The sequence below is a fragment of the Ovis aries genome, chromosome 24 (genome assembly GCF_016772045.2).
Source record: "Ovis aries strain OAR_USU_Benz2616 breed Rambouillet chromosome 24, ARS-UI_Ramb_v3.0, whole genome shotgun sequence".
Lineage (NCBI taxonomy): Eukaryota > Metazoa > Chordata > Mammalia > Artiodactyla > Bovidae > Ovis > Ovis aries.
This window is the reverse complement of record NC_056077.1, coordinates 3,473,363-3,498,169: the sequence shown is the minus strand read 5'-3', so window position 1 is coordinate 3,498,169 and position 24,807 is coordinate 3,473,363. Positions and strand designations below refer to the sequence as shown.

Genomic DNA, 24,807 nt, shown 5'->3' with positions numbered 1-24,807 from the left:
TATTCTTGCCTGGAGAATCCTATGGACCGAGGAACCTGGCAGGCTCCAGTCTGCTGGGTCACAAAGAGTTGGATGCAACTGAATACACACACACACAAACTTCTTTTAGTATTTTCCAGGTAGAAAGATCCATCCCAAATAAAATGCCTGGGAACCCCAATTCAAATCCAAGGTAGAGGAGTATGTTGGATCCTGGGGTCTATTGCCAGTGGATCTCTCTTAAATGAACCCTATCAGGACCCAGAGAGCTCCAGGGCTGGAGGGTGTGGGTCAACCACTGCCTCTGCCACCCAAGGCAGCAGGTGTAGCCTTTGCCCAGCCTCACGTCCTGTTTTCTCTCCTAGGCCCATGGACAAAGGATGGCCGACCCCTGCCCGCTGAGCGCCTGGGGCCCTGTTGGAGGGGCTGCTGAGGGCTGGACACCCTGCCCACTGCAGGTGAGGAGGGGGTCCTCCGGTGCCCTCCTTGGTTGAGGGAGGGACACACGGGGGCGGCCAGCTTTGGCCATGGGATCCACTCCAGTCCCCAGGGAGGAAAGGGAACGTGGGCAGGTGGGGCTTTGCCTCTCAGCACCTGCATCGCTGTCCCTGGCAGAAAATATGCAGTTCAGGAGGGGCCCCTGTGCTTCCCGGAGACAGGACACGAAAGGAGCTGAGTGGCTGCTCTGAGAACCAGTTCTCCCCTCCCTTTCATCTCCTCCTTTCTTCTCTTCTTTTTAAATTAGCAGACTTTAGTTTTTAGAGCAGTTTTAGGTTTATAAAAGAACTGAGTGAGAAAGACCGAGATTTCCCCCTCCCCGCCTACACACACCCACCCCACCAGAGGGGCACATTGGTTACAGTCGGTCACCCACACTGACACGTCACAGTCACCCAGAGTCCAGAACCGGCATTGTTCCTTCTACGGCTTTGGATGAGCACATACACCGCTGCAGTATCACAGAGTCGCTTCCATGCCTCGGCAATCCTCTGTGCTCTGCCAGTTTGTCCTCCCCAGACCCCTGCCAGCCACTGTCTGGTCACTATCTCCGTGGCTCTGCCTTTTCCAGAAGGCCATGGGGCTGGAACTGTACCGCCCGCAGCCTCTCCCCGTCGGCCTCTTCCACCCTTCCCTTCTTGCCAGTGGACCTGTTCCTAATTAGCCCCATTTCCAGGTTACAAATGAGGACACCACAGCACAGAGAGCTCAGGCGGCCCGTTCAGTGTCGCACAGACGGTAAGTGGCAGAGCTCGGATTCCAGCCTGGGGCCCCCTGCCCCTGGCGATGCTCCTGGCAGCAGGGCCTACTGTGGCCACGCAGGAACAAACCGCGCCCCCCCGTCCAAACCCGTCCTGGAGGCCAGACCGAGGGCCGGCTGCCCACCATCTGGGGAGGGAGAGAGAGTGGGCCTTCATCCCACCCGGGCCCTGAGGCTCTGTCACCTGTCCCAGGCCACTGGGCGGGACGACAGAGGCCGCAGGCCCAGGCCTCTCTCCACAGCCCCTGGCCGCAGTCCCCGACTCCATGAGGAAGCAGGAGTTGCGCCCAGGCGGGGAGACCGGCCAGGGCCACACCGCCAGCTCCCCGGCCGAGCAGGTGAAAGCCCTGGTGGACCTGCTGGCCGGGAAAGGTGGTCAGGGCTCCCAGGCCCTGCAGCCCCCCAGCAGGACACCAGAATGCCCACTGAAGCCCCATGGCAATGGTAGGCCTATGGATGGGGATCCCCAGGCCTTTTCCCCCTCCCCTTTCCCCCTCCCCTGTCCCACCCTCCCCCATGGCCTCTGTCCCGCAGACTTGAGGATACAGAGGCACCGGGAGGCCCTGCTGAACAGGACTGGGGTCAGCCCCGAGCTGGGCAGCCCCTCCCCAAGGCTGACCAGCCTCCTGCTGGTGGAGGGCCTGACGGACCTGCAGCTGAGGGAGCACGACTTCACACAGGTGGAGGCCACGCGCGGGGGCTGGTGCTCAGCCAAGACTATCGCCCTGGACAGGCTCTTCCTGCCCCTGTCGCGTGTGTCCATCCCCCCCCGCATCTCCATCACCATCGGGGTGGCCGGAGTGGGCAAGACCACCCTGGTAAGGAACTTTGTTCACCTCTGGGCCCGGGGGCAGGTGGGCAAGGACTTCTCGCTGGTACTGCCCCTGACCTTCCGGGATCTCAACACCTACGAGAAGCTGTCTGCAGACAGACTCCTCCGCTCAGTCTTCCCACACGCTGGGGAGGCGGGCCTGGCATCAGTGGCGCTGAGCAAAGTCCTCTTGGTCCTGGATGGCCTGGACGAGTGTAAGACACCCCTGGACTTCTCCAACACTGTGGCCTGCACGGACCCCAAGAAGGAGATCCAGGTGGACCACCTGATCACCAACATCATCCGGGGCAACCTCTTCCCGGAAGTGTCTGTCTGGATCACCTCCCGTCCCGGCGCGGCTGGCCAGATTCCGGGGGGCCTGGTGGACCGGATGACCGAGATCCGGGGCTTCAGCGAGGAGGAGATCAAGACCTGTCTGGAGCAGATGTTCCCCGAGGACCCTATCCTCACGGGCTGGGTCCTGAGCCAGGTGCAGGCTGACCGGACCCTGTATCTCATGTGCACCGTCCCGGCCTTCTGCAGGCTGGTAGGGGCAGCGCTGGGTCACCTGCACCGCAAGAGGCCGGGGCCCCCGGACGCCGAGCTGTGGCCCCCGAGGACCCTGTGTGAGCTCTATGCGTGGTACTTCAGGATGGCCCTTGGCGGAGAGGGGCAGGAGAAGGCCAAGGCGAGCCCCCGCATCGAGCAGCTGGCCCACAGCGGCCGCAAGCTGGTGGGCACGCTGGGCCGGCTGGCCTTCCACGGGCTGGTCAGGAAGAAGTACGTGTTCTACGAGCCTGACCTGAAGGTGCTGGGCGTGGACCTCACACTGCTACAGACGGCCCTGTGTGGCCGCTTCCTGCAGCGGGAGGAGACTCTGGCCTCCGCAGCCGCCTACTGCTTCACCCACCTGTCCCTGCAGGAGTTCGTGGCGGCCGCGTACTACTGCAGCACCTCCAAGAGGGCCATCTTCGACCTTTTCACGGAGGGTGGCGTGTCCTGGCCCCGGCTGGGCTTCCTCACACACTTCCGGAGCGCGGCCCAGAGGGCCATGCAGGCCGAGGACGGGCGGCTCGACGTCTTCCTGCGATTCCTCTCAGGCCTCTTGTCCCCGAGGGTCAACGCTCTGCTGGCTGGCTCCCTGCTGACCCAGGGCGAGCACCAGGGCTACCGGGCCCAGGTGGCCGAGCTCCTGCAGGGCTGTCTGCGCCCCGACGTGGCGGTCTGCGCCCGGGCCATCAACGTCCTGCACTGCCTGCATGAGCTGCAGCACACTGAGCTGACCCACAGCGTGGAGGAGGCTGTGGCCAGCGGGGGCCTGGCCAGGCTGACCAGCCCCCCGCACCGCGCCGCCCTGGCCTACCTCCTGCAGGTGTCCGACATCTGCGCCCCAGAGGCGTCCCTGCCCCTGTGCCTCAGCCCGGGGGTCCTCCAGAGCCTGCTGCCCCAGCTGCTCTACTGCCGGAACCTGAGGTGGGCGCTGGGGGCAGGGCAGCGCAGGGGGGGCGGGAGGAGGGTACAGTGAGGACTGGGCAGGCTCCTCCCACCCAACGCCCCACTGTGTCCCGTCCTGGGGCCGCTGTCACCAAGGACCACAACCCAGGCGGCTTCAAAGGACAGAAACTGCTTCTCTCCTAGTTGCGGAGACTGGAGTCTAAGAGGATGTCATCAGCAGGGCCGTGCTCCCTGGGAAACCTGTAGGGACGGTCCTTGGGTCATTCCTGGCCTTCCCAGCCTGCGGTGTCTGCCGGCAGTCCTTGGCTTGCAGACTCAGGCTCTGCCTCTGAGGTCACATGGCTGTCTCCTCCATGTCTGTCTTCTTGTCGATCTCTCTCTCTCATGGGGACACTGGTCCCCACGCTGGGTTACAGACCACCTCACTCCGCTATGACCTCATCCTCACTCATTATCTGCAACGACCCTATTTCCAAAGAAGGCTGTATTTCTGAGGCACAGTGTTGGGGGGCTATAAACACCAGTATGTCATACAGGGGGACACCACTCAACCCACAACACCCCATATAGCACCTCATTGCTGACAGAGGCCACGCCCATTCATCCACCCTCAGCCTGTTGTCCTCGGCCCACTCTCTGGACTTCGGTGGTGGGGAGGGGAAGGCTGTAGGACCAGGGCCACTGCAGACCTCAGAATAGTTTCTACAGTCCTTAAAGGAGGGCAGCTGCTGTCCAACTGACACACACAGTGTGGGGGCTGCAGGGAAGACAGCCCTGTGGGTCAGAAGCCCACCATTTATGCCACTGAACCTCCCAAGTCGCCTGGTGGGAGAACTCTGAGCACGCGGGTGTCCTGGCACAGATCTGTGAACCGCTCAGCTGGGGCTTCGCTGGGATGGAGAGGAGGGGGCGGCAGAGGGTCTCAGCTTAGGTGTCTGAGCTTAGCCCCTACTCCGGTGCCAGGGGCCTCATCCCACCTGCCCACGGGCAGCGGTAGGACCACTCACTACTGCTGTTCCTCCTGACCAGGCTGGACACCAACCAGTTCCAGGACCCCGTGATGGAGCTGCTGGGCAGTGTGCTGAGTGGGAAAGACTGTCGCATTCAGAGGATCAGGTAACACAGACCCAGGAGACCCCACGTAGGGTGCTCACCTGTCTCTCCAGGTCTGGGGCTCTTTTCACATCCTCCTCTCTGCTCAAGTGGCCTGTGATACTTTCCGAGAGAGGTATCTACGGGGCATGTGGCTCAAGGTGCAGACTGCTTGTTTCCACCCATTCCAGAAAGTTCCAGAGGCCCAGGTACCTCACTTGTAAGGAGAGAGAAAGGATACGGCAAGAGTCCAATGCTACCGTAGATACATTTTTCCCAGTACTGTATGCGCGGATGTACTGCCAGGCCGGATCCACTCTACATTCCCCTCAGAGTTTGCCCTCAGATGGTATTCTGAGCACAGGATTACAGCTTTAAAAAAAAAAATCCAAACTTTTAAATTAAAAAATTCATATTAATTAGAACAATTTTAAACATCGCATCTTTACTAATTAATGACAGTTTATATACTAACCGCAGAGCAGATCTATATGCTCATGAAATCTCTCCTATAAATAACATAGCCAAGTCTGAATAACACCTGATTTGAATCAATGTGATGACCGGCAGCTGGCTTTGGGAGAACTAGGGAAGTGGATTTAGTGAAAGTAAGACTCAGAGAGTAACTTTTCATAAGCCTGACATAAGCTTCCAGCTTTTGAAATCATCTTTACCTGAAAAGACAAAAATATGGACTGAGTCCAGACTAAAAGTAAGCCATTGAGGATGGTGGTCAGAGTGGCGAGTTCTGTGTGACCTTCAACCTCTGTGTGACATGTGTGACCTTTGTGCCTAAGGAGGGTAAACAGTAGGGGTTCAGGGTTCCCTGGACCACTCCTCAGTGTGTTCGGGGTGTACCCTTTCCAGGTAGATAGAGATGTACATTTTGTTAAAGTCAGCGTCATATCTCAACCATTTTCCTTCCTTGCTTTAGAGGAAGGACGGGGGCCACGGGTGTGCTGGAGCCACAAGCTCATGAGAGCCACCAGGTCATGAGAGCTGACTGTTAACGTTCTCAGGAATTTTTACATGTTGACAGTGCTAGAAATTGGCCACAGTGGGAGTATGTACACCATGGAAATTAGCCAACACAACAAATCAGGGCTTTTGTTATTTTGCTTTTGCCTGAGAGGTGGTTCTCCAGCACAGCCCTGGCTGGAATCCCCGTGGTCGTCTGCAGTCCCATCCTCTCTGCTGCACTGTTTGTGCGGAAGCTGTTGCACTCAATTCTGGTCAAACTTCTCCCTGGGGCCCTCTGCTGGGCTTCCCAGATGGTGCTAGTAATAAAGAACCCGCCTGCAGGTGCAGGGCACATGAGACAAAGGCTAGATCCCTGGGTCGAGAAGATCCCCTGGGGGAGGGCATGGCCACCCACTCCAGGATTCTTGCCTGGAGAATCCCATGGACAGAGGAGCCTGGCGGGCTGCCGTCCATAGGGCTGCGAAGAGGCGGACACGCCTGAAGTGGTGGAGCACCCACACATGGGGCTCTCTGCTAAAGTGGAGGAAAGGCCACCCACTCTGGCCCTACCATGCCCATCTGCTGGGCCTGGCTCATCTGGTCTCCACCTGCGTCCAGGCCCTGCTGATGCTATGGTGCCTGACGGGTTTGCATCACAGGCCTGGAGCTGCAGAAGAGGTGATGAGGTTACAGACCTGCATTAAGCACCCTCTCCTTCTCTTCGGGCAGCTTGGCTGAGAATCAGATCAGTAACAAAGGGGCCAAAGCTCTGGCCAGATCCCTCCTCGTCAACAGAAGCCTGACCACCCTGGAGTAAGTAGGACCCTCATCACTGGGATGGGGGGAGCCTGTGAGCCGTCGTCTGAAGCCCCCTAGGCAACACTCTCCCCAGGGTGGGCCGGAAGGACAGCTGAGCCAGCCAAGTCTTGGCTCCTGCTCAGCGGCTGGGACTCGCTCACGGAAGCACCAGAATATCGGCCTTGAACCTGGAGTTATCATCTCCTCTCCACACTCAGCCCAAGCCCACTAGTTCATCAGACCCTGCTTTCTTCCCCCCTTCATGTGGGGCCATCACAGGGAATGCCTCCCTCATTTGCCTAAACAAAGATCTCTGCCCCAGTCCCACCAAACAGGGCTTTCCTGGTGGCTCAGGCGGTAAAGAACTCCTGCAGTGCAGGAGACCCAGGTTCGATCCCTGGGTCAGGAATATGCCCTGGAGAAGGGAGTGGCAGCCCACTCCAATATTCCTGCCTGGGGAATCCCATGGACAGAGGAGCCTGGCGGGCTGCAGTCCATGGGTCACAAAGAGTCAGACCCGACTGAGCAACTAACACGACAAACCCTGGCACATTCTCTTCGAGGAGCATGGATTTAAAGATCTGAGTAACTTCTGTTCTGCCTTCCCTCCCCGGGAGCTGGATAACTGGTCCTTTCTCTTCCTCCGCCAGTCTCCGCAGTAACTCCATCGGACCTCAGGGGGCCAAGGCGCTGGCAGATGCTCTGAAGATTAATCGCACCCTGGCCTCTCTGAGGTACGTGTCACCTGCTTGCTGCCTCTCTGCACCCAGGAGGTGGCTCAGAAAACCATCTCCTCAGGTGCCACCCGTGCAGCGGGAGGTAATTCCCAACAGCAGCCCCAAGATACTGGCTCCCATCCAGTGGATGCCAGGGCATCCTGTGTGCTGAGCAAGTTTCCAAGTCTAGCTCTTCACCGCGCCTGTGCTCAGGGTCTGAATGGGGGAGGGAGGAGAAGAGGGGCAGAGGTACGAGGAGGTCTGACAGGCAAAACAGTCTTCGAGGAAAAGCGCTTGTCTCCATGAGTGGGAGGTCCCCAAGGCCATGACATCAGGATGATCCCTGAGGTGCCTTCCAAGACACTGAAATCCCATCTTCCAGATGCTTCCCATGGCTTGCTGAGGTTTGCTGGGCTCCTTTAAGGGGCCAGTGGCTGTATCCATCCTTAGTTGATGGATACAATGCCTTGATGCCTACTGTCTGTCTGTTTTGCTCATTTCCTTCTTTTTACTGAGGCAAAATTCACATAAAATTTACCATTTTGGAGTGTACAGTTCAAATGTACATTCAGTTCAAATGCCACCAACACCTCGATCTAGTTCCTAAGTATTTACATCCCCCTAAAAGGAGTCCCTCTACCCATCAGCAATCATTTCCCATGCCCCCGTCTCCCCTCAGCCCCTGGCAACTACCAATCTGCTTTCTGTCTGAAGATTTCATGTAAACGGAATCAAACAGTAAGACTTTTTGTTCCTATCTTCTCAACACCCGGTGGAATGTTTTCAAGGTTCATCCATGTCGAAGCATGTGTATTCCATTCCATTTTAAGGCTGAATAATATTCTACTACATGGACCACGATTTGTGTATCCATTCGCCAGCTGCTGGACACGGGTTGTTTCTAGCTATTGGCTATTGTGCTGTACGTATTTGTGTACAAGCATTTGAGGACCTTTTATTCAGGTCTTCTGGGTGGATACATAGCAGTGGGATCTGCTGGGTCACAGGTGACCCTGTGTTTAACCTTTTGAGGAAACAGCCCGGCCTGCTTTCCTCAGAGGCCACACCGTCTAATGTTCCTACCAGCAACCGGGATGAGGGCTCCAATTTCTCCACGTCCTCACCAACACCTGGCTGCTATGTTTCAGCTGTAATTCAGACTATCGATGACCTTTGGTCCAGTTATCAGGGGCTCCTTGTCCACAGCCAGCAGGCAGGTGCCTGGAGAACCCAGGGAAAGCCTGAGGCCAGAGCAGTGGCGGGAAGGGCCAGTTCCCCCACTGCCTGGGTGTGTGGGGTGAGGGCCTGCCAGGCACCCTCCTGGGCTCCACCAGTGATGCCTCTCCTTACCTCCACAGCCTCCAGAGCAACAGGATCAGGGACGACGGTGCCAGGTCCATGGCTGAGGCCTTGGCCACCAACCGGACCCTCTCCGTGCTGCAGTGAGTGGGCATGCTGGCTGGCAGAGAACAGCTTTCTCTCCTCTCTTCTCCTCCCCCAAGGGCCTCTCTGTTTCCTGCACAGAGGGGTGGATGGGACAAGGCCCGGAGGCTTTCTGAGCCATCTGCATGGCCCCTGGAAAACCTGACATCCACTGCTTTTCTGGAGAATGGGTGTTGGGGGAATAATTACAAACAGAGCCTCCCACCAAGGTGGGAAATCCTCTCCACAAAAGCAGAAAAGTACGAAACAGCTTAGTTACTGGAGTAAGCACTCAGCTAGCCTGCAGTGAGCATCCCAGGTGATCCGCCAGTGGGATGGCAAAGACAGAAAGGAATCTCACCCTTTCCTGCAGCCAAGCAGACACAACCCTTTACATGGGGGTTTTCAAAGACCATAGCTTGTCCTCAAACAAGAGAACTGGAATAGCACCGTTTGTCATACTTAGTTATCCTAAATTTGCCTGTCGTTTGGGAGGGGGAGCCGTCCATGCCTGCCTCCTGCCTTCATGCTGAGGAAAATGAAAACACCTGCCTTTATGACAAGCAGGCACTTACAGCCAGACCAGGTGTTCCCTTCCTTGATGCACAGGGTTCAAAGAGATGGCACAGAGGCCCTTACCAAAGACATTCCTAGGCTGTAAGTCTGGCAAGAGGCTAACTTCTATTAATAGCTCTTAAAAAGATTTACATACTCTCAAAGGGACAGGGAAAGGATTTATAATCCCTAGTTTCCTCAAGGAAATACTCTACGGGAGGGGAGGGTTTTTTCTCCCCCTGCTCTTCTGGGACCAAGGAAAGTTCCATTTTGTGTAGATCGTAGTTAGCTTCATACAGATGAGGTCCTGGCCTGCCTGTCCTTCCAGGATGAACATAGGGCTCCTCCTGAAGTGTCTTCCTCCTCCAGAGTTAGTGTAAGAGGAAGTAGCTTCTGCAGACAGGAGCCTAAGCCAGGGTCTGCCCTCAGGAGGACTGTAGGGTTGGGGGGAAGGCTGCTGGTTGGTCTGAATGGAGGCAGACTGCTGAGTGTTGAGAAGGCTGGTCAGGTGAGGGGCTGGTGGGACTTGTATGTAGAAGTCTTCAGAAAGTCTCCAGTTTAGAAGTTGATGGATATTGACAGTGTCCGCTGGTCACTGCTTTCTGGCCCCTCAAGGGAAGGCCCAGCTGTCCTTGCCTCTTTTTTGTTGTTTAGTTGCTAAGTAGTGTGTTACTCTCTTGTGACCCCATAGACTGTAGCCCGCCGGGCTCCTCTGTCCATGGGACTCTCCAGGCAAGAATACTGGAATGGGTTGCCGTGCCCTTCTCCAGGGGATCTTCCTGACCCAGGGAAGATCGCACCCGCATCCCTGCATTGTTAGCAGGGTTCTTTACAACTCAGCCACCAGGGAAGCCCCCACCAGTAGCCTCTTACTCTTCACATCAGTCTATTAGCAACATTTTGGCAACAATCCAAGGACCCCTCCCCCATGCTGCGGTAAACTTGAACCAGACTGTCCTTGGCCTGGGAATGCCTGTGGCCAGCTTTACCGAAGGACCCTTCTCCTTCAGCCTGCAGAAGAACTCCATCGGGCCAGTGGGAACCCAGCAGATGGCAGATGCCCTGAAGCAAAACAGGAGTCTGAAGGAGCTCATGTGAGAAATGCAGAAGGGCCAAACTGGTACCCTTCGTGCCTGGCACAATGCTGAGCTTATCACAAATATTTGTGAGCATGGGGTGGGTAGATGGATGGATGGCTGGCTGGCTGAATGGGTGGATGGATGAGTCAGTAAATGGATTGATGGATGAATGAGTGGGTAAGCGGATGGATGCGTGAATGAATGATTGACTGCATGGGTACTAGATAGCTGGTTTTGGACTCCAAAACCCTGAGCCAGGAGAATGGAGATCCAGATTCCCAGGAAAGAGTGACGTCCAACTGTCTCAAGCTCACCTTTACTGACATCCCAGCCACATTCATATAAAGATCACAAATGCCTCTCACTGAAGAGTTGGCCCTGTCCCCGTCAAGGAGTCAAGGACATTGCTACCTTGATCTCTTACAAAGGCCACCTGCCAGCCGGCCTCAGGCAGAAGAGACTGTGTACTGGGCACCCTTGAGACCAGAGACAGCCCTTCCCTGGAGGGCTCCCGGACTCTGACCCCTCCTGGCCTCATCCCGCCCAGCTGCCCCACCCATGTCCCTTCTCTTGCAGGTTCTCCAGTAACAGCATTGGCGATGGAGGTGCCAAGGCCTTGGCAGAGGCCCTGATGGTGAACCAGGGCCTGAGGAGCCTGGAGTGAGTCCCCCGGGGTTGGCTGTGGGCAGAGGATGACTCCCCGCCCAGGTTCCCTGGCCAGCAGAGGGGCGGGTCCTGGTAGAAGTCAGTCAGAACCCACCAGCCCCCAACCCCAGGCACTCTGTGCTCCGAATGTCTCTCCATCCAGCCCAACCGGCCAGCTCCCTCTCCCTGGACAGTAGGTTGGTGTTGGTTCTAGAGTTCTCAGAGTGACAAGCACCGAGTGCCCTTTAGGAGCTGGCCTAGGTGGCTGTGGAGGGGGCTGGCTCCCAGGCCTATGGTGGGGAGTGGGGACACCTGGCTGTGCCGCTTTCTCTGGGGGCTGCAGACACATGTACCCTCAGAAGTCATGCGGAGCCGCCCAAATCAAGGCGACATCTAAACTCTGGCACTGGTGGTGCTGCACCCACCTGCCCTCACCTGGCAGAGGCTGGACTGAGGGGCACGGGAGAGGAATGAGGAGGGCATGGGGGTGGCACAGGGCTCCCAGCCCCCTGCTGCACTCAGTGCCCATGACCCCGGCTGGACTCCCCCCGAGTCCTGAGGCGGCCATGCCCAGGGCACCCTGTCCTCTGTCCGCAGCCTGCAAAGCAACTCCATCAGCGACCCGGGAGTGGCAGCGCTGATGGGGGCCCTCTGCACAAACCAGACGCTCCTCAGCCTCAAGTAAGCCCCGCCCTTCCTTCCGTTCCTTGGCTGGGGGTCTGAAGGGACTCTGGGTTATGGAGGGAAAGGCTGGTGTTGAGAAGTCCCCACTGCCACCCCCACCCCGAGGGCCTGGGGGGAGGAAGAGCCACGGTTGGGTAGCTTGGCGCTGGAGCCCGGCCGCCTGCACCCCTGCTCAAGGGGATGGGGGAGGAAGGCAGCCTCAGTGGGCAGGTCTGCCACCCCCTTCCTGAGGGCAAGCCTACACCCACCAAGCACTCCAGCCTGCCCCTCCCCTCACACCTCTGAGGTCCTGGCATCTCATCCTCTTCCTCCTGGACTGTCTGTCCTCCAGTGGACACTCCTGGGCAGGGGAGCACGTGGCTGGCAAGCCTTGCAAGGGGGGCTTCCTGGAGCGGGCTCTTCCCACCTCCAGCCAGGGCCCACCTGGGGTTCCTGGCTTCTAAACAGCCTGAGTTACCTGGGTGCTGCGCCACCCACCCCCCAACCCCACCGAAGGCCTCCCCTGTCTATCAGCAGCTCAGGGTCTTCTCTTTCCTCAGCCTTCGAGAAAATTCCATCGGCCCGGAGGGAGCCCGGGATCTGGCAGGTGCTCTCCGCACCAACAGCACCCTGAAGAGCCTAGAGTGCGTGAGGGGCAGGAGGGGCTTCCTAAGGCTCTCTTATGCCACCGGGGCCCTGCTACCCCAGGCTGGGAGCTGATGGGAAGGCCCTTGGGAGAAGGGTGTGGTTGGGGGCGTGGCCGGGAGGCCTGGCGGTGACCCTGACACATCCCCCTCTGATGCCGCAAAGTACATAAGGATGGAGTGAGTGGTGACGGTTGCCCTGCCCTGAGCCTGCCCCCCTGCAACAATATAGGAGCGGGGTGGGGGGCTCCCAGCACAGGGGCCAGGAGTGAGTGAGTCACCAGGCAGCTCTGCCACCTCCTGGCAGGTGACCAGGCATGGAGGCCCACCAAGCAGAGCCTGCTCCCTGCCCACCCCCAGGACGCACGGCAGGCGCGGTGCCCGGGAGCGCATTCAAGTGCCCCGAGAGCCTGAGCCGCAATCTTGGGGGACAAGACGCAGCCCTGGGGTGGGGCTGGGGACCCAGGAGTAGTCTGGATCCCCAGGGAGCAAGGATGGGGGCTGCACTGCTGGCTCCAGCTCACTTGTCCGCTCCCCTCTGCCCAGCCTGACAGCCAACCTACTCCACGACCAGGGCGCCCAGGCCGTCGCAGAGGCAGTGAGGGAAAACTGCGCCCTCACATCCCTTCAGTGAGTCCACGGCACCCCCAGCCAGCCCTGTCCTCCCAGAGCGGCAGGGCCCCACTCAACCAGGGGAGGCAGGAGGCCAAGTCGGGCGCAGGGTCCCCACCCTGGCACGGCTTCAGCAGGTTGTGCCCGGCCCCCTGCTCTGTTTCCTGGGGCCGATCCATGGAGAGGCCAGTGGTGGGAGGTGGGTGCCCATGTCATACATACACAGCTGTCATACACAGCTGCGCTGTGTCATACGCTCCATGCAAGGGCCCCTTCACTTGCCGGAGTGCACACTGACCCCCTGGGACCAGCCTGGGTGGGGGGCTGCAGGAGCTCTGCCCACCCTGGCCAGGATCCTAACCCCAAGGATTCCACCCCCTCTGGTCACTCTCCTCGGAGAAGCCCCTTCTTTCTGGAGCTCTAGGACCTCCTGGCTCTGCCCTGGGCCATGTGGTCATGTGTGTGTGTGTCTGCCCAGCCTGCAGTGGAACTTCATCCAGGCCGGCGCTGCCAAGGCCCTGGGACAAGCACTACAGCTCAACACAAGCCTGACCAGCCTCGAGTAAGTGGGGCCTCCAAGGGGGTGGGAGGTGCAGAGTCAGCCACCCTGCTGCCCACCAGCTCTCCTGCCCTCAGCACACAGCCTCCTCTGCTCTAGGGCCAGAGAGCATGTTTCCATCTGACTTAGTGTTATGTGTGTGTGTGTATATATATATATATATATATATATATATATATATATATTCTTTTTAACAAAATAACAGCTTTGCTGAGATATAATCCACTCTTTAAGGTGTACAAGTCACTGGTTTCTACTATATTTACAGAGCTGGGCAACCATCGCTAAAATCAATTTTTGAACCCTTTAGTCACCCCATGAAAAACCTCATGCTTATCAGCACTCACTCCCCACTTCCTCCCCAGCCCCCTAGTCCTGACAAACACTGATCCAGTCTCTGGATTTGCTTATTCTGGACACTTCACAAAATTTAAGTCATAGAATATGTGATCTTTCTGACTTAGGTCTTTCATTTAGTGTAACGGTGTCAAGGTCCATCCACACTATAGCATGTATCAGGGCTTCGTTCCTTTTCATGAGTAAATAATACTCCACCGCATGGGCAGACATGATGCTTATTCTCTCACCTGCTGATGGACATTTGGGCTGTTTCCACTTCTGGGCTATTATGAGTAACACTGCTGGGAACGTTCATGCACAAGTTTCTGTGTGTGGATACACGCTTTTAATTCTCTCGTGCACGCCTGGGAGCAGACCTGCTGAGTGAGGTGCTCGCTCTGTGTTTAACCTTTGAGCTTCACCTGCTTTTCATGCTCCCACAGCTTCCAATATATGCCATCTGGCAGGTCCTTCTGTTTGGCTCTGAGCATGCTATTCCTCAGGGTCTTATCCTGGGTCATCTTCCCCTGAATGATGTCTCTTTCTAGAAGCTCCTCCTCACCCAGGGCTCCAATTCCCCTTGAAGTCCTCTCTCTTGAGCTTCAGACCCCCATGTCCACTGCCCACTCAACTTCTCCCTGGGGGGACCTGGTTTACCTCCCCCACAAGCCTGCTTCTTGGTTCCTCACCGTGTGAGGTGTTCTGGCCACCAACTGTGCAAGCTAGAAACGTCACCATCCTCACTTCCCACCACAGCTCATCTCCCAAGTCCTGTTGCTTCTCCTCCCAACATCCCACCCAGCCCCCTCCACCCGCACAGCCGCTGTCCAGGCGGCTAGCGTCACTCACCTGCCTCACCGCCGCGGCCTCCACATCCAGTCGCTCCTCTCACACTGCCAGCCAAAGATCTCTCCCAAACGTCAGTCTATCCCGTCCTGGACAAGTTTAGCTGGCTGCCCAGTGCCTGCAGAGTGAAGTCCAGCCCTCAGTGTGGCTCCCACAGCCCTGAAGTTCTGCTTCCTCTGCATCCCTGGGGCCTCACTCCACACTCCAGCAACTTGACCCAGTTCCTCTGGGTTCCTTGGATGTGCCAGGCCCGCCCCCATCTCACCCGCAGGCTTGGTCTAGACCTATTTCTGCCGAGCAGCCTCTGTGGCCACGCTGGGGAGGGCACCTCACGCTTGGTGACTCTCATCTCACACGTTCCCCCACCTGAGTTCCAAGAGGCCAGGATTGGGCTTGATGGTCCCCAAGGCACTTAAATGTTTGCTAACATTGTCAATGCAAACTGCTCCCTCAAATGTGCCAATGTCCACTTGAACTGAACTCTTAGTCATTTATTGCTCCAGAGCCTGCCACTTTCCTCCAATGTGGAAGAAAAATGAGTGAGGGTGGGGGTGGAAAGCTGAAAACACTGACCAGCAAGAATGGCTTGAGGACTAAGGGCTTTGATTTTGGGGATGGCTTTGAAAATCACACCAGTTTCTTGTGGACAGTATTTCCATGTGTCTGTTTCTGTTTTGCCTAATGGTCTAGACACGTGCAGACTCCAGACCACTGAACAGTCTTAGGCGGCTATGGGGCAGTGGCCACACAGGAAGTGCAATGATCCCCAGAGATCATTTACTATGGGGTGTGTGCTCTGATTTAAATCTAGAAGGTCCAAGTTCAGCACATCCTGCCAGAGCGTTGGCTCGGGTCCCGTGCACCCAGGGGTCAGGCTCTGCGTTCAGTTTACAGGAGAACGCCATCGGGGACGAAGGTGCTTCTGCGGTGGCCAGCGCGCTGAAGGTGAACACAGCCCTCACTGCTCTCTAGTAAGTCCTGACGTGCACAGCTGGCCCTTAGCCATCCTTCCACACTAAACATCCCTGTTTTCCCCAGGCAAGGCAGGTGGGTTTGATTTTCTTAATGTTAGTGATTAAGACATCAGACATCTAAAAAGTAAGAACTAGGGGTTCCGGGGGTGTCCCCCAAACTCTCCAGAACACCTGCACTTCCTGTGTCCAGATCTCTGCCTGGCATCAGTGTGGGCAGGAGATGCAGCATTCTCTGGACACACCACAGGCCATCAACTTTCAGCGCCATTTCACCAGTTTCGGCCCTAGGTCAAGGGGGTGGAGATGAAGGGTGAATGCGGATAGAGCTGGGCCGGCGGGTGTGCGGGCTGGGGGCTACCCATTTGCACTGACCGCATCTCCTCTTACAGTCTCCAGGTGGCCTCCATTGGTGCTCCGGGGGCCCAGGCACTCGGGGAGGCCCTGGCTGTGAACAGAACCTTGGAGATTCTAGAGTAAGTATTCCAGTCCCTGGCTACAGCCTCCTGCTCACGAAGTCAAACTGTTGACTCAAGAGTGATCATATATGGAAGGGGGACATGTATGTGGAAACTCCCAGGTCACTTCAACGCCTTCAGAGAGATCAAGTAGCCCCGGCCTCTCCAGCCCCGTCACCCTCTTTTCCTGGGGGTCACTTGTGGGTCCTCTTCTCCTTGGCCTTGCCCAGACTGAACATGTCCCCAGGCCGTTTAGGGGCCCTGGGGAGGGGGCAGTGGCCACTGACCCAGCCTGAGAGAAGATTCGAGCTCCAGCCCAAGCTCTGTTGGGCTCTTGGGCATGTCTGGTCCTCGCTGCTCCTGCAGTGCTGGGGTTCCAAGCGCACGTGCGCCTCCGGGTGGAGGGCTGCGTCTCTGGTCTCCGCCCCTTTCTTTGGAATGAACATGGAGGACGAGGGCTCCAACAGACCCCCAGCTTGGGCTGGCCTCACCCCTCCCACGTCCTGCTCCCCAGAGCCAGTGCCTGCTCTGTGCCCGGGAGCGAGGGAGGAGCAACCTCACCCCCCACAGTTGCTGAGTCCACACTGCCTCCACCCAGGCACCTACGCTCACCTGAAGGGGTGCCAGGCTCCCCTCTCGGCTGTCACTGTGCCTGAGATTGCGCCTCAGGGTTCCCGCCTTTCTCAACAGCTTAAGAGGAAACACCATCGAGGTGGCTGGAGCCAAAGCCCTGGCGAATGCTCTCAAGGTCAATTCCAGTCTCCGGAGACTCAAGTGAGTGGCTGCACAGATGTACCTGTGCCTCAGGGCAGCCGGTTTCTCTTCTGGACTCCCCCTGTAGCATAATACTTGCTTTCCGCTATAGCTGCTCCCTTCAAAATACAAACAGCTGATACTACAGTCATTATTAGTCAGTACTGTGGATGGGTTTGTTCCCTTTCGCGTTTTTGGTCATACGTCCTCTGTGGCACCTGCACGAGACAACCTGGCTGCGTACAGACTTGGGTCTTGAGGTTAAATGCCACTTGGCTGTTGCTATGGCACCTGAGGACCAATGAGGCCCAGACGGGTCCCTCCAAGAGAGTGCTGTGCTGCTTCCTGGGCGTGTCCTTCTGTCCTGAAGGGCTCACTGTGGCATCTCCATCTCTTCTCTGCCTAGTCTTCAAGAGAATTCCTTGGGAATGGAGGGGGCAATATGCGTTGCCACTGCACTGTCTGGAAACCACGGGCTCCGGCACATCAAGTGAGTGGGGCTCAGCGGCACCTGCCCTTTCCCACCAGCTTGGTTCACCCTTAGAAGTGCGTCCAGGTCAGGCCCTGCCTCCCCCCTGAACCTTGGAGTCAGCTGACCCCAGTCCGCCAGTAGCTCTACAGGGAACTCCGCATACAAGGGGGCCATTTGGAGCCTCGTCCATGGGACAGTGGAAGCACGGAAGTTTCACCTGGGTTTAGTGTTTCAGGTAGCGGCCACCTGCTCCTTACTGATGAGGACCTTCAGGCCTCCAGCCAGTTTCTCAAGCCCTATCCTGATCCTTCTCTTCCAGTCTCCAGGGAAACCACATTGGAGAATCTGGTGCCAGGATGATCTCGGAGGCTATCAAGACAAACGCTCCCTTGTGCACTGTGGAAATGTGAGCAAAACAAGTTCCTGGTGGATCCGGTAGACACACAGCTGAAAGCTTTCCAACAAAAGGACCATTTCTCAAGGGTGCCCTCCTGCGGTCTGGGAATGATGCTGACCCACAAGAGCGCTGGTCTCCTGCAAGGAGGCAGGAAAGGTGCTGCCAGAGGAGCATACGAGCCCCTCTCCTGGTCCAGGGTCAGTCCAGGCAGGGGAGAGATGGGACGCTCCGCTACAGCACGGAGAACAGACGGTCTTCTGCAAGGGACTCGGGGATGGGTCTCAGAGCTCAGCAAGAAGCCAGTCAGCGCCTATTTATATCCTGGGGTCTTTAACGTGCCCCTACCTTTTCTTATCATGATTGCCCTGGATAAAATCACTCCCTCACTCTGAAATGAACTGCCATCTTCAAGCCCACGAAGAGTGTCAATTTGGCATCAGTGACAGAGGGAACGTCTTTTTTCAAAAAGAAAAGGCTACAGGAGTATGATCTTTAGAGTCATATGGAAAAAAAATCTGAAGAGAAAGGAAGGCTTTAATTATAGGATTCTGGAGCACAGACAAAAAAAGTTATCCAAGGTTTCTGTCATCTTTCACCCATTACCAAATCTCTCAAAGGCAGAGATTATGTCCACTGTATGTCACCTGGAATCTGGCATGGTGGTTATCAATAGCATGTTAAATATCGATGTCTTCATACTATCTTTCTGTATCAGGTTCCCCAAAGCACTTCTGCATCTACAGCTTCCCCATGAGAGCAAGACAACTGAGCTTCCACGTGGCATAAACTCCCTCAGATGCCTTTCAGTGTTGGAAGGAAAACTATTCCAAATGAACATCAGGGGTTCTTCAACTACAAAACCAAGGAAAATGGTTATGGAAGCTATAATTATCATTTTTAAATTTGAACAGGAACGATTGTTCCATATGTTTCTTTAAAAATGAGTACTTGGGCAAGAAACATCATTGGATGATATAACCATGAATGAAATCCTATTAAGGGAGGAAATCATACAGTCTCTGAGTATCACCCCAGAGAGGTATTTACAAAGGCTCCATAAAAATGGAGCCATTTTGGGGATTTCCTTGGCATTCCAGAGGTTAAGACTCTGCGCTCCCAATGCAGGGGGCATGGGTTAGATCTCTGGTTGAGGAAACTAAGATCCCACAAGCTAAAAAAAAAAAAAAAAAAAGAATATGCTGGTTAATATTTTTTTTAATGGAGACATTTTGCAAATGTCACCTTGTCAGTGATTAAACGCCACATCACTGATGATGGGGAAATGGACACCCTGTGCCCCCAGTGTGACGGCTGAGAAGGACGTGTCACTGATGTACTATTCCTGCCAAAAGTATTTATCTGAATCTAATCATGAAGGAAGTCAGACAAAATCCAAATTGAGGGGTGTTCTGGGAAAAACTAGCAGGGCCTCTTAAAAATTGTCAACATCATGAAAAAAACAAAAAGGCTGGGACTGTTTTATTATTAGAGAGTCTTAACAACTTAAGAGCTTTAATTGGATCCAAGACTAGCGGGGAAAGAATCAGCTATAAATAACATTATTTGGAAGGCAGGGACATTTGCTGTTAAGTCTTATATAATCTTCACTAGATTACTGGTTCTGAAAGGTACTGTTTCTGGGTATAGAATTCCAGGAGGATAGCCTTCTCTTTCAGCACTTTCAAGAGGTTGCTATACTGTCTTCTGGTTTGCAGTTTCTGGCTGAGTTAAGAAGGTGATGGACAAGAGTCACAGCAGTCAAGTGCTGGAGACAGCTGCGCCTTGCAGGAAACTAGCCCTGGAGAAACCTCAGGGGCTAAAATGTGCTCTCCAGGGACCTCAACACAAGTCACACTAGAATTGGAAGGAGAGCCCCCTCCCTCCTTCAAAGTCTCTCAAGCATCCTACTGATCGTGCTTAACATGTTGTCCAGTCACCAAGTTGTGTCCAATTCTTTGCAACCCCACAGACTGCAGCATGGCAGACCTCCCTGTCCCTCAATATCTCCCAGAGTTTGCCCAAGTTCATGTCCATTGAATTGGTGATGCCATCCAACCATCTCATCTTCTGTTGCCCACTTCTTCTGCCCTCAATCTTTCCCAGAATTGGGGTCTTTTTCCAATGAGTTGGTTATTCACTTCAGATGGCCCAAAGTATTGGAGTTTCAGCATCAGTCCTTCCAATGAGTATTCAGAGTGGATTTCTTTTAGGATTGACTAGTTTGATCTCCTTGCTGTCCAAAGGACTCTCAACAATCTTCTCCAGCACCAGTTTCAAAGTGTCAATTCTTCAGCACCTGGCCTTCTTTATGGCCCAACTCTCACATACATACAAGACTACTGAAAAGACCACAGCCTTGACTACTTGGACCTCTGTCAGCAAAGTTATGTCTTTGCTTTTTAATACAGCCTAGGTCTGTCATAGCTTTCCTTCCAAGGAGATTGACAAGCAATAGCTTCACCAGCATAGAGCAGACCAGAAGGTGAGTTTGAAGCTGAGGCAATAAATGGATAACCAACACAATGGGACTTGGGGGGTCTTTTTGTATTCCATATTGGAAAACCTGCCGTGTCTTCAGGGTCAGCACGTTTTCTTCTGCAGTGTCTAATCTGCTCTTATCTCAGTGTGTATGGTTTCCCTCTTGGTTTTTAAACCTCCAGTAGCTCTCAAAGTCTAGAGACTTTCCATCTTCCACATCTCACAGCCTGCTCACGCTTTCCTCTGTTGTCTGAATATACGGAATACAGTCATAATTGTCTGTCCTTTTCCACTGCCTGGCATTTCTGGGTCATTTCTTGACTTTTCTTACACCTGGTAATTTTTGATACCAGACATTGAAAACATTCTCTTGTTGGGGACTGATGATTTTTATATTCCTTAAAATATTGTTTTGTCTTGAGCTTCATTCTGGGACACAATTACCTAGAAACACTGGACACATCCTCTGTGACTTGGGCAGGGTTCCCATGTGAGAGCCCATCAGAAGAAAGAATCACATGAGGGAAACAAATACATTTTTGTTTTTTTAAAAATAGAAGTCAGGTCAGATTCAGCTAAACCATAGCTGTAACATCCAAGAAGATGCAACTTGTGCTTAAAAGCCATGGCCTCCAAGTAGGTTCATGTGACTCCCAACACACTTACTCCCCAGTCAGCTTATCAAAGATGGGATAGCTCAAATTATTGGTGAATCAATTGAACACTGAATGTTTAAAAAAAAAGAGTAATCTCTTATGTAAAATTTAGGGCAAGACAGAAAAAAAAAGCAAAGACAGAAATAACTGTCACACTGTCTCCTAAAAGTCACACATCCAGTAATAATCCATGAACTTTTCTTGAAGAAGTATTTATATGTTACAGGTACAAATAATTATACTTTCAAATAAAACTTAATAGTATAAAAATATGGAATAAAATACATTTATTGAGATAAAGAACTTCACAAGTCTTCTGACTTTATAATTGAAAAGTAAACAAAAATTCCTCTGTGCTTGTTCTCTGTATTAACAAAACCAAAGCAAAGCAAAATCCACATACCTGTCACTTCTCGCTCCACAAAAGGGAAATTCTTCTAGTGCCATTCTATTAAATTCAATATGGTTTATTATTTTAAGTCAGAAACCTGAATACGTACCAACACTCTTCCCTTAATTTCCTCCTTCCTAAGGAGGAACGTCAGCCTTCTGAAAGAAAATGAAGTGTGTGTGACCTGGAGCATGTCTCTGTTGCCTGATTTTCAAGGAAAGCTGGTTTTCATCTGAATTAACTACTTTCTTCCCGAAAACTTTAGTTAGGAAAATACATTTAAAGCTTGGAATTGTGAACGTGCAGAAGGAGGAAAATAAGACTACAGAGTGAATTAAAGCCTAGACTCAAAGCTGATACAACGTAAATGTCCTGACTGCCCTCCAGTTCCTGAAATGAGTCCTGTGCCGAGTTTCAGCCCCAGGTCTGGGAAGGTCCCACTGACTTTTAGAGAAAAAGTGCGACAAACATAACAGCCAAGACTTATATGGTGTTGGCTGTTATTTCTCAAAAGCTTTTGCCCTGTGGATGTGAATCACTAGGAAGACATGCATTTCCAAAGTTTTAGGAGATAGAAAAGGCAAAAAAAAAAAAAAAAAAATTCTCTGGGGGGCTGGGTCTGGTTCTTGTTTAAGCTTTGGAATGTGTGAGCAACACCCAGGAAACAAAACCAGAAGCAGGCTTTGCTTCATTAACAACAAGTCCAGCTGGCTTGTCCAACAAATGCCTGTTTTCTTCTGCCTCCTTAATCCCCCCTCTCCCTACAAATCTGAGGGCTTTTTAATCTGCCTAGGTCCCTTGGCACGACGGTCAGAAGTCACTGTCACTCTCCTCCAGGGGCTCGGGTTTCCGGCCTCTTCGACTGGGCTTGGCTGCTGAGAGCGCCACGCTCTCGTCCTCCAGGTCGTCGTCCTCTTCGTCATCCTCCACGTCAATCTCACTGTCCTCCAAGTCTTCCTGCAGGAGAGAGAGTTGAGTACAGCGGAGGGACCCCTCCAGTTGCTGATGTCACATCAGCAGAGACCCTACCTTGCGTTTTCACTAGCAGCTCAATAACCAGCAAAACCTATGCGAAGGGAGAGCCTGGAAGAGAAACAGTCAGACTGTGGGGCATAAGCACAGGGCCAGGATCTACGGACCGCTGGCTGGGACAGTAACACATACGTAAGGGTGTCCTGAAACACCAGCATGTGAGCCGAGGCTGCTGCTGCAGGTGGCTTTCCTGCTTCTGTCTCAGGAGCAGCATGGAGCTCCTCCCCAGCGCCCCTCGTCGCAGCAGCCAGCCAGGAGGATGGGGGCTTGGGAGACAGGCGGCGGGGCTTACTTTGGCTTTTGGATGGAAAGCCACTCAGGAAATGGGTGTAAGGAGCAAACTAAAAGAAACATTCTCTCTCTCTCTCATCATCTGGGTAAGGGTCACCAACTCAGCCAGCTTGTTCAAAGTGCAGGTCCTGTACCCCTGGGGAAACCAGAATGGTCGGCCACTCCATACAGACCATTCCCACCAATGCACAATTTCCCTCTTTAAAAACATAAAACACCCTAACGCGTCGCCCGTCCTCCTCCGCAGCTACTCAGCCCTGCTCTCCTGTGGCCTCACAGCAAGCCCCTGAGCGAGTTCTGAGCTCACACAGGCCCTGCTCTCTGCCCTCTCAGCACCCTCCAGCCACACTCTCCCATCGAGGCCCCCAAGACTGAAACAGTCAATGGACTCAGATCCTACAGGTAATTAGTTCTCCATTCCTGACCCGAACACCAGACTGCTCCCTCCCCCGAGACCCTCTTCTGTGCTCGCCCCGCTCACTCTCGAATCTTCTTAGTCAAGCGTGCAGACCCGCTCTCCCTCCCTGCCCACTGCGATACAGAGGTGGCTCAGACCTCTGCTCTTCCTCGCTACCTCCCTCCCCAAGCAATCATGTCCCCCCTCATGGTGGTCTTAAGGAGGTTCCCAAATTCAGTCTCCAGCTTAGACCTGAAGTCCAGACCTGAATACAACTGGCTTCTCAGCACCAGCATGTGGACGCCTAGCAGGTGACTGACTCAGAATGACCAAGCCAGACCTCCTGCCTGCTCTCCAGGCCCGGCCCTGAGGTCTGCCCGCCTTGGGAATGTGAGAACTACACTTTCAGCCAACGAAGCCACAACCAGGGCATTTCTAACACTTCATGTCCAAGTAACAAAACCTGACGGCTCTAACCTCAGAAACACCGCTTCTCAAGTCTGCTGCTACCGCCACCCTCACTTCTGAATAGACCCCTGCAGATGCCCTCCACCCAACTCCTCACAGGCCCTCCCAAGCGCAACCCTCCCCTACCACTCAGTCAGAACCCTCATCCCTGTTACTCTTTTCCCTGAACCTGCTTTATTTTTCTTACCACAATGACCCCTGATGTATCTGCTTGATGACCATTAGAATATAAGCCTCATGGAGGCAGGGATTGGTTCTGTTCACTGCTGTATTCCCCAACCCCTAACGGTGCCTGGGATGCAACCAGAACTCAACAAGGACCTGGCGAGTGAATGAGTGGGACAGACCCAAGGTGTTGCATGGAAACAGCCTCCTTGAAATTAACAAGCAGCAATAGGCACAGAGGAGACTTTAAACTATAAAACAAGGTGATCACTCAGAAAAGTAGAAAGCTAAAAAAAAAAAAAAGAAAGAAAGGAAAGTAGAAAGCTATACCAACGATCAAACAAATCCTAAGAAGGGGGGCCAGACAGTGTTCCCCAGGCCACACTGCTGGGACCCAATCAGGGCATCTTTTGAAGAATATCGGCCTAGGCTCTGTGCTAGAGCCAGGCTCCAGACACACGCAGCATTCACCTGGATAGAAGGCCTCTGACTCCATCAATCTAATCACCCTTCACCTCTTGGGCCTCACAGCCCTGCCAGGGACTCAACACAGCAGCAGGTCCAGAGCAGTGAAGGGTGCAGCCCCAACAACCAGACCCCATTCCGTTGGCCCACAGTCAGTTATTCATTCAATAACGCTGAGGGCACCGGCAGCCTCATGTCACAGCCTCTCTGGGCCCTGGTCTCGGGAGAGCCTGCCTTTTATGTCCTCTCCCAAGAATGGAGCTGGTCTTGACCCCAGCCCTCAACAGCAGCCCTTCTTTTCTAGGATACGGTTCAGAGGCCTGATGACCTTTCATGGCTCAGCATCCACCCCCCCACCCTCATTAACACAGGGACCTTTAGGTAACTCCACCACCCACTGTGGAAACCACATAAGTGGCTTCCTGCCCTGGACACCAGGCGTCACTCTTGGGGGAGGTTCTCTCTGGCCCTGAGCAGCTCACACACACACAAATGGATGAGGCAAAAAAGGAAACCAACCTGCTTCTTGGAGCTGGAAGTCTTGCATTTACCTAAGAAAGCTGGTGCTACTTCCATCTTTGGAAAGCAAGAATGGAAAGAACAATGAGAAGGAAAAAACCAAAGTAGGGCAAGCAAGTTCATTTGAAAAGAAAAGAAATGAGCCATCAACAAGCAAAGATGAGAGGTCAGCTCCGTGGGAGGCCAAGCTCTGCCACAGACCCAGCAACGTGCCAGGTTGAGAAGCAGCTCTTTATACTAAACTGGTGAGATGCATTCAGCTCCTTGGTCAACCTAGTCTACAAGGCTGGCCCAGGACCACCAAGACCAGGGCTGCTCAAGGGGCTGGTCAGGACTCACATCATCGTCCGTGTCTCCACCCTGCATCGTGCCCACGACGTGCTTGCTGGGTTGTCCTGAGAAAGAGAAGTGCGAAGAGCATGAGAACCTATGAGACAGGCAGGAAGTGGGCACCAAGATCT

General features: G+C 54.2%; 2 protein-coding genes across 20 annotated transcripts in view; one reads left to right on the top strand and one right to left on the bottom strand.

Moving 5' to 3' along the window:
* Positions 1 to 20,264, top strand: part of NLRC3 (NLR family CARD domain containing 3) — a 30,657-nt gene extending 10,393 nt beyond the window's left edge. For 4 of the 12 annotated variants that reach the window (XM_042239920.2, XM_060405952.1, XM_042239921.2 and 1 more), the window contains 19 exons: positions 345 to 437; positions 1,154 to 1,215; positions 1,431 to 1,681; positions 1,772 to 3,521; positions 4,533 to 4,619; positions 6,285 to 6,368; positions 7,004 to 7,087; positions 8,428 to 8,511; positions 10,057 to 10,140; positions 10,702 to 10,785; positions 11,368 to 11,451; positions 11,994 to 12,077; positions 12,624 to 12,707; positions 13,168 to 13,251; positions 15,245 to 15,404; positions 15,797 to 15,880; positions 16,553 to 16,636; positions 17,022 to 17,105; positions 17,407 to 20,264. In XM_042239920.2, coding sequence (XP_042095854.1) covers positions 345 to 437; positions 1,154 to 1,215; positions 1,431 to 1,681; positions 1,772 to 3,521; positions 4,533 to 4,619; positions 6,285 to 6,368; positions 7,004 to 7,087; positions 8,428 to 8,511; positions 10,057 to 10,140; positions 10,702 to 10,785; positions 11,368 to 11,451; positions 11,994 to 12,077; positions 12,624 to 12,707; positions 13,168 to 13,251; positions 15,245 to 15,404; positions 15,797 to 15,880; positions 16,553 to 16,636; positions 17,022 to 17,105; positions 17,407 to 17,526 — 3,531 coding nt within the window. In that variant the 3' untranslated portion in view covers positions 17,527 to 20,264. Of the gene's footprint in view, positions 1 to 344; positions 438 to 1,153; positions 1,216 to 1,430; positions 1,682 to 1,771; positions 3,522 to 4,532; positions 4,620 to 6,284; positions 6,369 to 7,003; positions 7,088 to 8,427; positions 8,512 to 10,056; positions 10,141 to 10,701; positions 10,786 to 11,367; positions 11,452 to 11,993; positions 12,078 to 12,623; positions 12,708 to 13,167; positions 13,252 to 15,244; positions 15,405 to 15,796; positions 15,881 to 16,552; positions 16,637 to 17,021; positions 17,106 to 17,406 lie in introns of those variants that run through there. The other 8 variants (XM_042239923.2, XM_042239925.2, XM_042239929.2 and 5 more) reach the window with 8 other exon arrangements.
* CLUAP1 (clusterin associated protein 1) overlaps positions 18,962 to 24,807 on the bottom strand; it is a 31,622-nt gene continuing 25,776 nt past the window's right edge. For 7 of the 8 annotated variants that reach the window (XM_012104035.5, XM_004020738.6, XM_042239938.2 and 4 more), the window contains 2 exons: positions 24,686 to 24,741; positions 20,889 to 21,966 (listed from right to left, as the gene is read on the bottom strand). In XM_012104035.5, the coding sequence (XP_011959425.1) occupies positions 21,820 to 21,966; positions 24,686 to 24,741 (203 nt within the window). In that variant the 3' untranslated portion in view covers positions 20,889 to 21,819. Of the gene's footprint in view, positions 21,967 to 24,346; positions 24,404 to 24,685; positions 24,742 to 24,807 lie in introns of all 8 variants that reach the window. The other variant, XM_042239940.2, reaches the window with a different exon arrangement.